The sequence below is a fragment of the Acinonyx jubatus genome, chromosome C1 (assembly GCF_027475565.1).
Source record: "Acinonyx jubatus isolate Ajub_Pintada_27869175 chromosome C1, VMU_Ajub_asm_v1.0, whole genome shotgun sequence".
NCBI classification, from domain to species: domain Eukaryota; kingdom Metazoa; phylum Chordata; class Mammalia; order Carnivora; family Felidae; genus Acinonyx; species Acinonyx jubatus.
In genome coordinates, this window is record NC_069381.1 from 20,502,969 (window position 1) to 20,514,909 (window position 11,941).

Sequence of the window (11,941 nt, forward strand, 5' to 3'; positions counted from 1 at the left end):
AGACTCACAGAACGACAGAGTGTTTTCTGACAGGGTTTTATTCTGCTTTTTCCACTTAGGTCACTGATGAGCGTGACAGAAAGCTCTCGACTACAATTGGAAGGAAGGGTTTCCTGGGAGCCTCCGCCTACTCCTCCTCCTCCACTTCCTCCTCCTTCTCCCGGCTGTTTTCAAGGTGTTTGTGGACAGTGTAGCCCAGAAAGGCACCAATCTTGCCCATGAGGGCACTGCCACCACTAGCCCCTGTAAAGCAAATATAGTCAGGTCACTTGGGGCCCAGGCACGAGGCCTGGGAATCCAAAGGTCTGGAAACCATTACAGAGGCCCCGAGAGGGGAAAGGAGTTCTGCAAAGTGAATCCTATTTCCCCCTTGACTTGCCGTCTCAAATCAGAGACGTGTTCCATAGAAGAAAAATACACAGGGGTGCCTGGGTGGCTCAGTCGGTTAAGCATCCACTCCTGGCTCAGGCCACGATCTCACGGTTCGTGAGTTCGAGCCCTCATTGGGCTCTCTGCTGTCAGTGCAGAGCCGGCTTCAGATCCTCTGCCTCCCTCTCTCTCCGCCCCTCCCCTGCTCATGCTGTATCCCCAAAATAAATAAAAACGTTTAAAAACTAAAAATTAAAAAAAAGAAAGAAAAATACGCAGGTAACAGCTCATCTTTTCACGTCTGTGGTGAACACACAGTGTTGTTAATAATGCTAATAACAGCCGCCTTTGTGGAGACCTCCCTGTGGGGGCTGGGGGTTCACAAGTAAGAGATTTCATCGTGGTCACAACCCTGTGATGTGCATGAGTGCGAGAGTCTTACTGCACCTGACTGTTCCTAGCCTTGCCCCCACCCTACCTCCCACTGTTGGGGTGTGGCTTCCCTTCTGCCCCCTCTGAGAAGGGCTCTATTCTTCTGGGCTGGTTCTCTGAGCTTTTGTCATCCAGAATTGAGAGCAGATGGAAGGTTCAGGAAGGCAGAGGGGAGTCTGTCAGGGGCAACTTTTCTCCAAGAGTTTGAGGCCTCAGAGAGAGAGAGAGAGAGAGAGAGAGAGAGAGAGAGATGGAAGGAAGCAATGAAAAAGAAAGGAGTGGAGGAGAGAAAGAGAGAAGTAAATGCACATGTTTTTTAATTAAAAAATTTTTTTGATGATCTCTATACCCAATGTGGGCCTCAAACTCACGACCCGAGATCAAGAGTCTCATGATCCCTTGACTGAGCCAGCCAGGCACCCCAATGCACATTCTTTTAGAAGGGTCATTCTGAACTGTAGCTTTTCCTTTCATGGTGTTCAGGAAATACAGTTCAAGACCAGGGTTGGTATGAGATTGAATTGAGTGGGTCACTCCACCTTTCTTTCCTCTTTTCTTCTTCTTTTTTTTTTTAATATTTATTTTTAAAAGAGAGAGATTGAGCATGAGCAGGAGAGGAGCAGAGAGAGAGGGAGACACAGAATCCGAAGCAGGCTCCAGGCTCCGAGCTGTCAGGACAGAGCCCCACAGGGGCGGCTGGAACCAACTAATGGTCAGATGGTGACCTGAGCCGAAGCCCCACACTAACCGACGCAACCACCCAGGCGCCCCTAAGATTTATTTTATTACACCCAGTGTGGGGCTGGAACTCACAACCCCCGATCAAGAGATGCATATCCACCGACAGCACCGGCCAGGTACCCCTCTCTGCCACCTCTCTTTGCCACTCTGGCTCTCTGAGTTTGAGCAGATTCGTAAAATGTTACACTGAGGATGGTCATCCCTGTTAACAGATGAGGAAACTGAGGCTTGTTGTGATCTGGCCAAAGCATCAGTGAGGCACCCCGCTTTGGTGGCGAAGAGCGAGGAGTCCGAGTAGGTTCGAATCCTGGCTTTGGTGCCAACTGACGGGGAGCATTTGAGTACATTACGTAATCCCTCGTTGCCTCGGTTTCCCCACTGCATGACGGAGATGGTAAGGACACCCGGCTCATGGAGTCACCTGGCCCTGGCATCCCCGCCCGCGGGCCCGGTCGCCCACTCACCGAGGCTCTGCAGCACGGCCACCAGCCCCCCGGCGGGCACACCGCCCCCGTTCGCCACCGCGGAGCAGCTCATCAACCAGGCGGCCACAGAGTTGGCGGCGATGCCCGTGCTCGTGAAGCCCAGAACGGGCAGCCCCGCGGCCAGGAGCCCTGGAGGAAGGCGAGGCGGTGAGGGAGCGCCCGCAGCAGGGGCCCCCACCTTCCGGAGCTTTCCGCCCTCTGGACCCACCTCCTCCGACAGCCATGTAGGTCAGGGCGCCCCAGACCCCGGAGCCGCCGTCCTCCGAGCGCTCTTCTTTCGCCTGTCTTCTTTTGCCTATCGGGAGGGGACAGAGTGGAACGCGGAGCAGGGTTCCCTGTACTGTGCCTGGTGCTCAGCACCACCCCATCCTTCCATTTCGGGGAGCCTCGCCGAAGGGAAGAGACTTCATCCAAGGCGCGGTGCCTGGCACATAAGTGGCACTGAGCACACTTGGGTGGAATGGAGGAATTGATACGTAAGGAGTCGAACCTGGGACTCTGGCTACAGTGACCTGGAGCTGTCCACTGTCATAGCCCTTCTCGTCCCGGAGCCAGGGTTCCTGAAAGTCTACGCCAGGCTTCCGAAACTCTCGGTGTGTTTATCTCACAGCCCTCCCTTGCGCCAGGATGCTTACCTGCCTCCACCCCGCCGCAGGCGAAGAGTAGCAGGTGGCACAAGAAGAGCGATACCGCCTTCCGCCGCATGGTGGCGCCGCGCGCAGGCTTTGTCACTGGCCCAGAGAAGGGGGTGGGGAGATGAGTCTCCAGAGTCCTTTTGGACCCGCGTGGTTGTTTTCCCTTTCTATTCGTGGAGGAGTCCATAAAAAGCAGCAAGGTGCTCTGGACTGAGCCCAGGACCCCCTTGAGGAGCCGCGGGCTTTCGGTTTCCTCGTGCCAACAACAGTCACGCAGCAAATAGTTGCCGCCTAGACAAGCACTCAAGACTGTCGAGTTCAAACCTCATGCTCTTTCCATCGTAGCACAGAATAGGAAAAGGCGTATGCCCCCAAACTCACCTCCAATGTGATCTTTGTCCGTTCAGTGCCTTTTCCTTGAATTAAAAACAACCTCCCATATATTGAGGACTTCCCACTTTATGGCCCGAGGTCAATTATACCTGTAAGAATCCCTTGAAATACATGCCATTGTTCTCAACCATGTGTTATAGATAAGGAAGTTGAAACCGGGTGAAGTCAAGTAACATTCCTAAGTCTGACCAGCTAGGAAGTGGCAGTCAGGATTCAAACCCACACTTGACTAATGTCCAAACCCACACTTTTAAAAAATGTTTATTTTTGAGATAAAGGGGAGGGAATGGGCAGACAGAGGGAGACAGGATGGCAAGCAGGCTCTGCGTTGACAGCCGAGAGCCTAATGCGGGGCTCGAACTCACTAACCTGAGCCGAAGTCTGAGTTTAACTGACTGAGCCACCCAAGTGCCCCCCCCAAACCCACGCTTTTAACAACCACTCCAGATACCTTCATCTGCCCTCAAAGATAAACTCACTGTCACATTAGATCCTGCGCTAAAGGGCTTTCAGACACAGTCCAGTCCTTTGGGCAGGCAAGGTAGCTTGATCTCCATTTTACAGATGACAAGCTAAAGCCCAAAGAAGTGAAGTACCAGGGTTAAGGCCGTAGACTGCTGCCTTGGTGCCTATAACCTAAGTCTGGGGTTTGGCACCCAACCCACCTCCTCAGACCAGTCTTAGCCCAGGGCACTACAAGGGACCCAGGGGAATAGCCTCCCTGAAGAATGGGTATCGTGGCTCTTGGGGCATAAGGCTCACAGGCAGAAAGCCTGGCAGAGGTTTGGCAGCTGACATCCATACTTCCTGGCTTTCGGGTTTACCTTGGAGGAGGAGAGAGGAGGAATCTTCCTTCCCGGAGCCTGATGGTAGATGGGAACAGCAGTGAGGTTATAGCTCTGGGGCTGAAGGCTGGCTTTTTATAATCACATTTGGACTGCCTCCTCTCCTCCCCAGGCAACCAACCAATCCTTGTCAGACTTTCCATTTCCTGCACTCATTCTGTAGTTTCTTTTCTCTTTTCCTCCAGCTCTGCTCAGTGACAGAATCTCTACCGTATCCATTAACAGAAACATGTAATTCAAGCCAGGGATTTTCTGAATAGCTGAGAGTATTCAAAGCAGATCATGCTAGAGCGGAATCCATGGTCCTGCTGGGCTTAGTGAAGCCGGAACACCAGCTCCTCTTGGGGCGCAGAAGCCTTTCACAATTCAATTCAATTCAATTCATAATTATGCGTACCATTTACTGGGAACTTCCTGCATGCCAGGGCCTGTGTAAAATGCTCTATATACGTGATCTTTTTCCTATGCCACAACAGTCCTGTGAAGTATCTATTGTTTATAATCCTCATTCTGCAGAGGAAGAGATTAAAGCTTGTGGAAATGAAATCACTCCATTCCGTGCATTCTTTGAACCTTTGGTTAGTAATGCCTGTAGAAGCACTATGGGTAAGAAATGCAACCTATGGTTAGAGTACATAACAATTCTAAAATTTTTTTTAACATTTTATTATTTTTGAGAGACAGAGACAGAGCATGAGCTGGGAAGGGGACAGAGAGAGAGGGAGAGTCACAGATTCCAAAGCAGGCTCCAGGCACCAAACCATCAGCACAGAGCCCGACGTAGGGCTCGAACCCAGGAACCATGAGATCATGACCTAAGCCGAAGTCAGCCACCCAACCGACTGAGCCACCCACGCGCCCCAAGTACATAACAGTTCTAGTAAGGATGAATCATCGCCTTCTCCAAAGTGGAACGGGTCGGGGTGCTGATATAACTGACCTGCCACCAGATGGCCAGGTGTTCTCCCTGACTTTTGTTGCTACACTGCTCCCTACTGTTGGCTATTTGTTGGTAGTTGCTAGATTAGCTTCGCTGAGAGGGAGCCCAAGTTGGAGGGTCCAATCATAACCTCCATCTTTGCCACCATGGCCATTCTTTTACGAGTCTTTTGCAAAGCAATAGAGTTGCTAAATTTAGAGACTGGCTGACATCCACAATACGGGACATATGACCATCTGGCTGGACAGCCTCCTTTGCAGTAGATGGTCTCTGGTGAGCATTAATATGAGACACAAAGATCTGCATGTCTCGTGCCTGCTCCTATGAGTCCATCTGTATGCCCCTTACCCAGACCTGTTTTCCTTCAAAATTCTAATCTTGCTTTTTCCATGCCCTTGACCAACTAGCTAAGCCATTTGCCACTTGTTAAGAATTAGTGTCTGTCTGCACCTCAGTCCACCTCTTCCTCCATACAAAAGGGGGACTACAGAGTATGCTGCTCATAGTTTGGCCCCTGAGAGGATTTACCACCGTCCAAGGCTACCCCAAATGGGGCTGTAACAGAGTAGTCCATTTCCAGCTGGTGCTAAAATATCATACTGACCTATCTGTGAAATGGCTTTGACTTCTTTCCTCTTTTAAAAAAATTTTTTTTTAATGTTTTATTTACTTTTAAGACAGAGAGAGACAGAACACGAGTGGGACTGGGGCAGAGAGAGAGGGAGACACAGAGTCTGAAGCAGGCTCCAGGCTCTGAGCTGTGAGCACAGAGCCTGACGCGGGGCTGGAACTCAGGAACTATGAGATCATGACCTGAGCTGAAGTTGGACGCTTAACCAATTGAGCCACCCAGGCGCCCCTTTCCTCTTTTTTTTTTTATTAAAAAAGATCCTTTTAAGGTTTATTCATTTATCTAGAGAGAGAGAGCGAGAGAGAGCATAAACGGGGGGAGGGGCAGAGAGAGAGAGAGGGAGAGAGAGAGAATCCCAAGCAGGCTCTGAGCTGCACAGAACCCTATGTGGGGCTTGAACTCACATATCGTGAGATCATGACCTGAGCTGAAACCAGGAGTCAGGCGCTCAACCAACTGAGCCACCCAGGCGCCCGACTTCTTTCCTCTTGTATAAATTGGTTGCAGGGAGCCCTTCATGAGACCATAGGTATGGGGTTAAAAGAGAGGTGTCAGATCAACAGAGTTAGATGCCATGGGAGTCTGAGCTGTCTATTCATTTGATTTACTTGTGTCTTCTGTACCCTATGAGCCCAGCCCTGAATTTACCACCTTCATCATATTGGATTGCTGCTCTGCCTGTCTGATAACATCTAGCTGAAGACATACAGCTACCTGGCATCCAGAGATCACATTGGGGCCCAGTGACACATCAGGACCTTTTTGTTCATTATGTTAACTAACCTGGATGTAAATTACAAAAAAAAAAAAGTAAATAATAGAAAAAAGTGGGGGAGGGGCACCTGGGTGGCTTAGTGGGTTAAGGGTCCAACTTCGGCTCAGGTCATGATCTCATGGTTTGGTTTGTGAATTCGAGCCCTGTGTCAGGCTCTGTGCTGACAGCTCAGAGCCTGGAACCTGCTTTGGATTCTGCGTCTCCCTCTCTCTCTGCCCCTCACCCATCATGGTCTGTCTCTTTATCTCTCTCAAAAATAAATATAAAAACAAGTGGGGGAAAAGTGGACCTTTTTGTTCAAATGGACCATGGTGAGGAGTATGTTCTTACTCCAGAATCTCAGGAGTCCTCACTGAAGCTCTCCTTTTTGAACTCCCATAAACTCCCTATGGAGACATTTTCTACCACAGGTGCCTCCAGCCACATTGTATCTGCAGGATCGTGTAATCCACTGGATGTAAGCGAAACTCCATCTATCACCTGGCCTCTCTTCATTCCTACTCTAGCCAGAAAGCTATGTTGGTGCTTTGTGTCTGCTAGTTTCTGTGTCAGCGCAGACTCCGTGTCTTTAACGATCTTTGAAAATTCTGAACCTTTTTCTTTTCCTAACGCACAATCATCCCGGCAAGTGGAAGCAGATCCCTTTGAGGAAGGATTGGAGGAACATTTACTATATGTAACTATGGTATGACTCACTTCAGAGTTGCTCCTTAATGGGGCAAGGCCTCTCCTATAGTCAAGGGGTTCTGATTCTGTGAACTTAGATCTAGGATCTGGATGAGAGACTGTGATTTTCCATTGTGGAATTAATGTCAGTCTTCTGCTTATCAGGTCTTGATTGCTCTCGATTTTTTTTTACTATTCTTTTTTTTTTTTTTTAGAGAGAGAGAGAGAGAGAGAGCACAAGCAGGGGAGGGGGGTAGAGAGAGAAGGAGAGAGAAAATCTTAAGAAGTTTCATGCTTAGGAGGGAGCCAGACGCAGGGCTCAATCCCATGACCCGGGGACCATGACCTGAACCGGTTAAGAGTCGCATGCTCAACCTGAATGAGCCATCCAGGCGCCCCAGCTCTTGATTTTTTTTAAAATTAATTTATTTATTTTGAGAGAGAGAGAGAGTGCACACATCAGGGAGAGGCAGAGAGAGGGAGAGAGAGAATCCCAAGCAGGCTCTGCACTGTGAGTATAGAGCCCAACGTGGGACTTGATCTCACGAATCACGAGATCATGACCTGAGCTGAAATCAAGAGCTGGACACGTAACCAGGTGAGCCATCTAGGCTCCCCAGCTCTTGATTTTTTTTTTTTTAATGAAAAATTGACATCTCTCTGGCTCAGTTGGTAGAGCATGCGGCTCTTGATTTTGGGGTTGTAAGTTCAAGCCCCATGTTGGATGTAGAGATTACTTAAAAATTAGATATAAATAGAAAGATAGATAGATACTGAGAATTACCCAGTCTGTAGAGATTACTTAAAAATAAAATCGAAGGAGGGGTGCCTGGGTGTCTCAGTCAGTTAAAGCGTCTGAGTTTGGCTCGGGTCATGATCTCACGGTTTGTGAGTTCAAGCTCCATATCAGGCTCTGCACTGACATTGCAGAGCCTGCTTGGGATTGTCTCTCTTTCCCTCTCTCTGTCTCTCCCCTGCTCTCTCTATCTCAAGTAAACAAACAAACAAACAAACTTAAAAAAATAAAATCGAAAGGGGGCACCTGGGTGGCTCAGTTGGTTGAGTATCTGACTCTTGATTTCAGCTCAGGTCATGATCCCACGGTTGTGGGATTGAGCCCTGTGTCCAGCTCCATGCTGAGCATGGAGCCTGCTTGAGATTCTTTCCTCTCTGCCCCTCCCCTGCTTTCTCTCTCTCTCTCTCAAAAAATAAAACAAAATCATATATATGTATGTGTAAACACGTGTGTGTGTGTGTGTGTGTGTGTGTGTGTGTGTGTGTGTGTGTATAGAGAGAGAGAGAGAGAGGGCTACCCAGTCAGCTGTCCATCCATCCATCCCTCCCCATAGTCAATTTGCCATAGGTCCCTGCGGATCAGGGCACCCTCATTGTCGCTTTGAGCTTGCTGCCCATGATAGAAATCATATTGACCTGGCCTTGGATGCCACATTTGCCATTCTGGAATCCCAACATGACTATTGATATTAGGGATCTCAGTTCCACGGCATCATCTCCTACTCTTCTTCTCAACCTACTGAAGACAGACACCACTGAGCTACTCAGAGATGCTGCTGTCCCCTTTCTCAATGAACCCCTTATTGCCTTAGTAAAGAGAGTGTCCTCTGGGCCCTTCTAGAGAACATAGTCAGGTGCTGAGCTCTTAGGTCTTTCATTCCCACCTCCTTGAAATTTCTTTCTTTCTTTTTTTTAAGTTTTATTTGTCTAAGTAATCTCTACATCCAACGTAGGGCTTGAACTCATGCTCAAGAGTAGCATGCTCTTCTGACTGAGCCAGCCAGGCACCCCTCTCCCTGAACTTTCTGACCTCTTCTTAAGCACTCTACCATGGAAGTCCTAGCATCTTGACCTCATTTGTTGTAAGCCATCATCCTGCTTTACGGAACAGCGCTTGCAAAGTATTAAACCATATTTCAATTATTTCTTGCTGAATAACAACCCCCCCCCCAAAAAAAAACCTTAAAGACATAGAACAACAGCAATTTATCATTTCTCACAATTCTGCAATCTGGGTTAGGCTTAGTTGGGTGTCCATATGCTTCATGTTGTGTTTGCAGGTGTTTGTGGGAGAAGAAATATCCAAGGTGTCCTTTTCACTTACACAAATAGCACTTCAACTGGAATGGATGGAACACCCAGGGACTGGTCAGTTATCGCTCTTAATATGGTGTTTCCACATGGCTGGCTTGTACTCCCTCACAGTATGAGGGTCTCAGTGTGGTTGGACTTCTTACATACATGGTGGCTGGCTTCTAAGAGGGAGGAAATGGGAACTGCTGATCTTCTTAAACCTTAGGTCTGGAACGAGAACAGTGTCACTTCTACCATATTCTCTCTCTCTCGCTCTCTCTCTCTCTCTCTCTTTGAAAAGCACTTGTTAGTATTTAATGAACCTCCCTCTGTTGTGGCTTTAAGTTCCCAGGACACAGGTGCCCTCCACACCTTTAATCTTCTCCTTGGCTCTTCTACTGAAGAATTTGGCCTTCACGAAGACGGGCTGTTTGGGGAGCTTGTCCTTTCCCAAAACTCTGTAGTAGCCCGATTGCACCACATCGATGCGAGGACCAGCTCCTGTCTTGTTTTTGGCAGACATGGGTATGTCTGCTCAAGGACCAAGGTCCACAGTTTATCAAGGTTGACAGTTGGGCGGAAGCTCTGGTTCCTCTCTAAGTGGTGATGCCTCCTACCAACTTTTCCAAAGTAGCCTGGGTGATATTTGTCAAGGTTGATCCTGTCATGATGCATGCCACCAGCATGACCCTGGCCTCCTGGGTGTTTCTGGTGCTTGCCGATGTGGCCATGGCCATGGCTCACGTGGCCCCGAAGTTTCCGGGTCTTCCTCAGTCTGGATGGCATATTGGCAGCCCAGACGAAAGAGCTGCCATATTCTGTAGTTAAGGCAAGTTACAAGGCCAATCCAAATTCAAGGAGAAGAGGAAAACAGACTCCATCTCTTGATGTGAGGAGTGGCGTGTATATAGAGGAAGGGAAGGAATTGATGGTGACCATCTTTGGAAACTATCTACCAGAGACCAAGTCTAGCTATCCTTGCAAGATTATTGAAGGCTGAGGGGCACCTGGTTGGCTCAGTTGGTGGAACATGTAACTCTTGAACTCACCCTTACGGGTTTAAGCCCCACATTGGTTGTAGAGATTACTTCAAAATAAAATCCTTAAAAAATATATTGAAGCCTGAGTTATGGGACAGTGGTCCATGATGATGTGTTCCTTATTAGCCAGTCTTCTATTCTGCCATGCTGCCCCTCACTGCCATGTCCAAAACCCCCAAGATCTCTCCTACATATATTAGCTAGGTCTTTTGATTCCTCTGATGTGTAGCTTATTTTTCCCAGGTCTGGACTTAAGTTTTTCCACTCAGGATTTGCCAGGAACTGACCCTAGTTATTTGAGGAGGTAATGGGAGCAGGTTTTGAGGAGAATAAATGTCATCTTATGAGGTGCCTGCTTCATGTGAAATTATTGCATAGTCTCAAGGAAAGGGGAAGTTGTTCTTCCTTGGCAAGAGGGCAGGGGTGGCTCTCCCACCCAGGAAAACTCAGGAGAATTTACGAGATAAAGGCTCTCAGATTTGTCTACCCTAATGTCCCTATCCCGGGTCTCAGGGTCCTACTCTTTCCTTGTCAGGACCTTGACTCTGACATAGGAGGTGGGCTAAAGTTGCACATTTAGACTTCTTTGCAACCATGCCACTTATCACCTGTCTGATCCTGGATGTAGTTTTCTACCTACTCTTTCCTGCACCACAAGAGAAAGCTTTCATAACTGTGATGCCCACTGAAAGCCAAGGTTAGTACCACTGCACGTGCTACCAGCAATGAGATCCCTACTGCCTTCACATAAGTGAGAAGAACCACCACAGACTCACACTCTGAAGGCCTTTTTTCTAGGACCTCTTCTGGTACTAAATGTCAGCCTATGTTCCCTAGAAAATGAATTGAAGCCTGAATTGAAGGTTGTATGCTAATGCTTTCTTGGGAGTTGCAATCCCCAAAGCCAGGGGAAAGGAGAAGTGAAACGGAGAAGGAAGGAAAGAAATACAAGCTAGCGCATCACTTCGCTGGCCAGGGTCCCACAAAAATCAAAGCCAGTTGTTCAGTCACGTGGGATCTCTTCAAAGAGGTCACACAGAGCCACCATGTCTTAGAATAGTCCATAAGAAGGAAGGATAGGGAGGAATTCACCTCTCAGCAATTTTTCATTTTTCATTGTCTAGTCTCATGGTCATGAACAGGGTCCTAACAGTCTGAGCTTTGGAATCGTGTGAACTCATTCCACTGGGCTGTTTCTGGGCAAGCCAGAGCCTTTATGGGTCCAGATGGGTCAGACGTGAATGCCAAAGCTTCTCTGATTCCACTATAGCAGGCTTACTTGAGTTCATGCCAAAGGCTAGCATTTGCCTCCTGATGATGCTGAGGCATCCGGTAACGCCTGGAGATGAGGCAAGGATATTGACCGCTGGGAGACATCTAAACTGAGTGTGGGACAGTTAGAATAAAGACTAGCATTTACTTAGAATGAGATGGGAAGGATTTGAACAGAGTGACATGTCTGACAAATTTTAACAGGTTGACTCTGGCTGCCCAGGAGGGCACGGACAGAGTCAACTGCAAAAAGTCCAGGGTTGTATCAGAGAAGCAGAACCATTAGGAGCGATATAAAATTGAGGTTTTATTATAGGTATTTAACCTTACACAATTATGAGGGTTGGTTAAGCGGTTTCCACACAGTTGTTACTTGTGTATCCGGTGTTGAGCTAGAAATCAATAAGGCGGTTCTGAAAGATGGACACGAAGTCGTGGATGTCAAGGTCAAACTAGACCCCTGAAGATGAACTGGAACCCACAAGGACAAGCTAGGCCTCCTGTTGGTCTCTCCTCACCTTCAAGCCTCCATTTTGATGACCAGTGATAGAAGCTGATGCCCTTCATAGACATACACAGTTAACCCTGGAGCTGGAGAAGCAGAAGGTAGAGAACCAGGGGTTGCTAGA

The 11,941-nt window shown here is 48.3% G+C and overlaps 1 protein-coding gene and 1 pseudogene across 3 annotated transcripts; both read right to left on the reverse strand.

Annotated features, from left to right (window-relative positions):
* LOC106977566 (60S ribosomal protein L27a-like) overlaps positions 1 to 9,874 on the reverse strand; it is a 69,032-nt pseudogene extending 59,158 nt beyond the window's left edge.
* IFI6 (interferon alpha inducible protein 6) lies at positions 21 to 4,024 on the reverse strand. 3 transcript variants are annotated; one of them, XM_027059928.2, is made up of 6 exons: positions 3,880 to 3,954; positions 3,535 to 3,627; positions 2,663 to 2,758; positions 2,236 to 2,322; positions 2,007 to 2,156; positions 21 to 243 (listed from the first exon to the last, which is right to left on the reverse strand). In XM_027059928.2, coding segments are annotated over exons 2-6 (450 nt in total). In that variant the 5' UTR covers positions 3,536 to 3,627; positions 3,880 to 3,954; the 3' UTR covers positions 21 to 127. The 3 variants fall into 3 exon arrangements, with proteins under 3 accessions (XP_026915729.1, XP_014930548.2, XP_053065810.1); XM_015075062.3 differs by lacking the exon at positions 3,535 to 3,627 and having other exon boundaries at positions 3,880 to 4,024; XM_053209835.1 differs by lacking the exons at positions 3,535 to 3,627; positions 3,880 to 3,954 and adding an exon at positions 3,044 to 3,064.
* Positions 9,875 to 11,941: the final 2,067 nt, after the last annotated feature.

Bases quoted from the DNA above. Each gene is read 5' to 3' on its own strand.
- IFI6 (XM_027059928.2), bottom strand. The intron at 2,323-2,662 runs GTAAGCATCCTG...CCCTCCCGATAG, and splicing joins CTGCGGCGGGGTGGAGGCAG to GCAAAAGAAGACAGGCGAAA. The intron at 244-2,006 runs GTGAGTGGGCGA...TTTGCTTTACAG, and splicing joins GGCCGTGCTGCAGAGCCTCG to GGGCTAGTGGTGGCAGTGCC.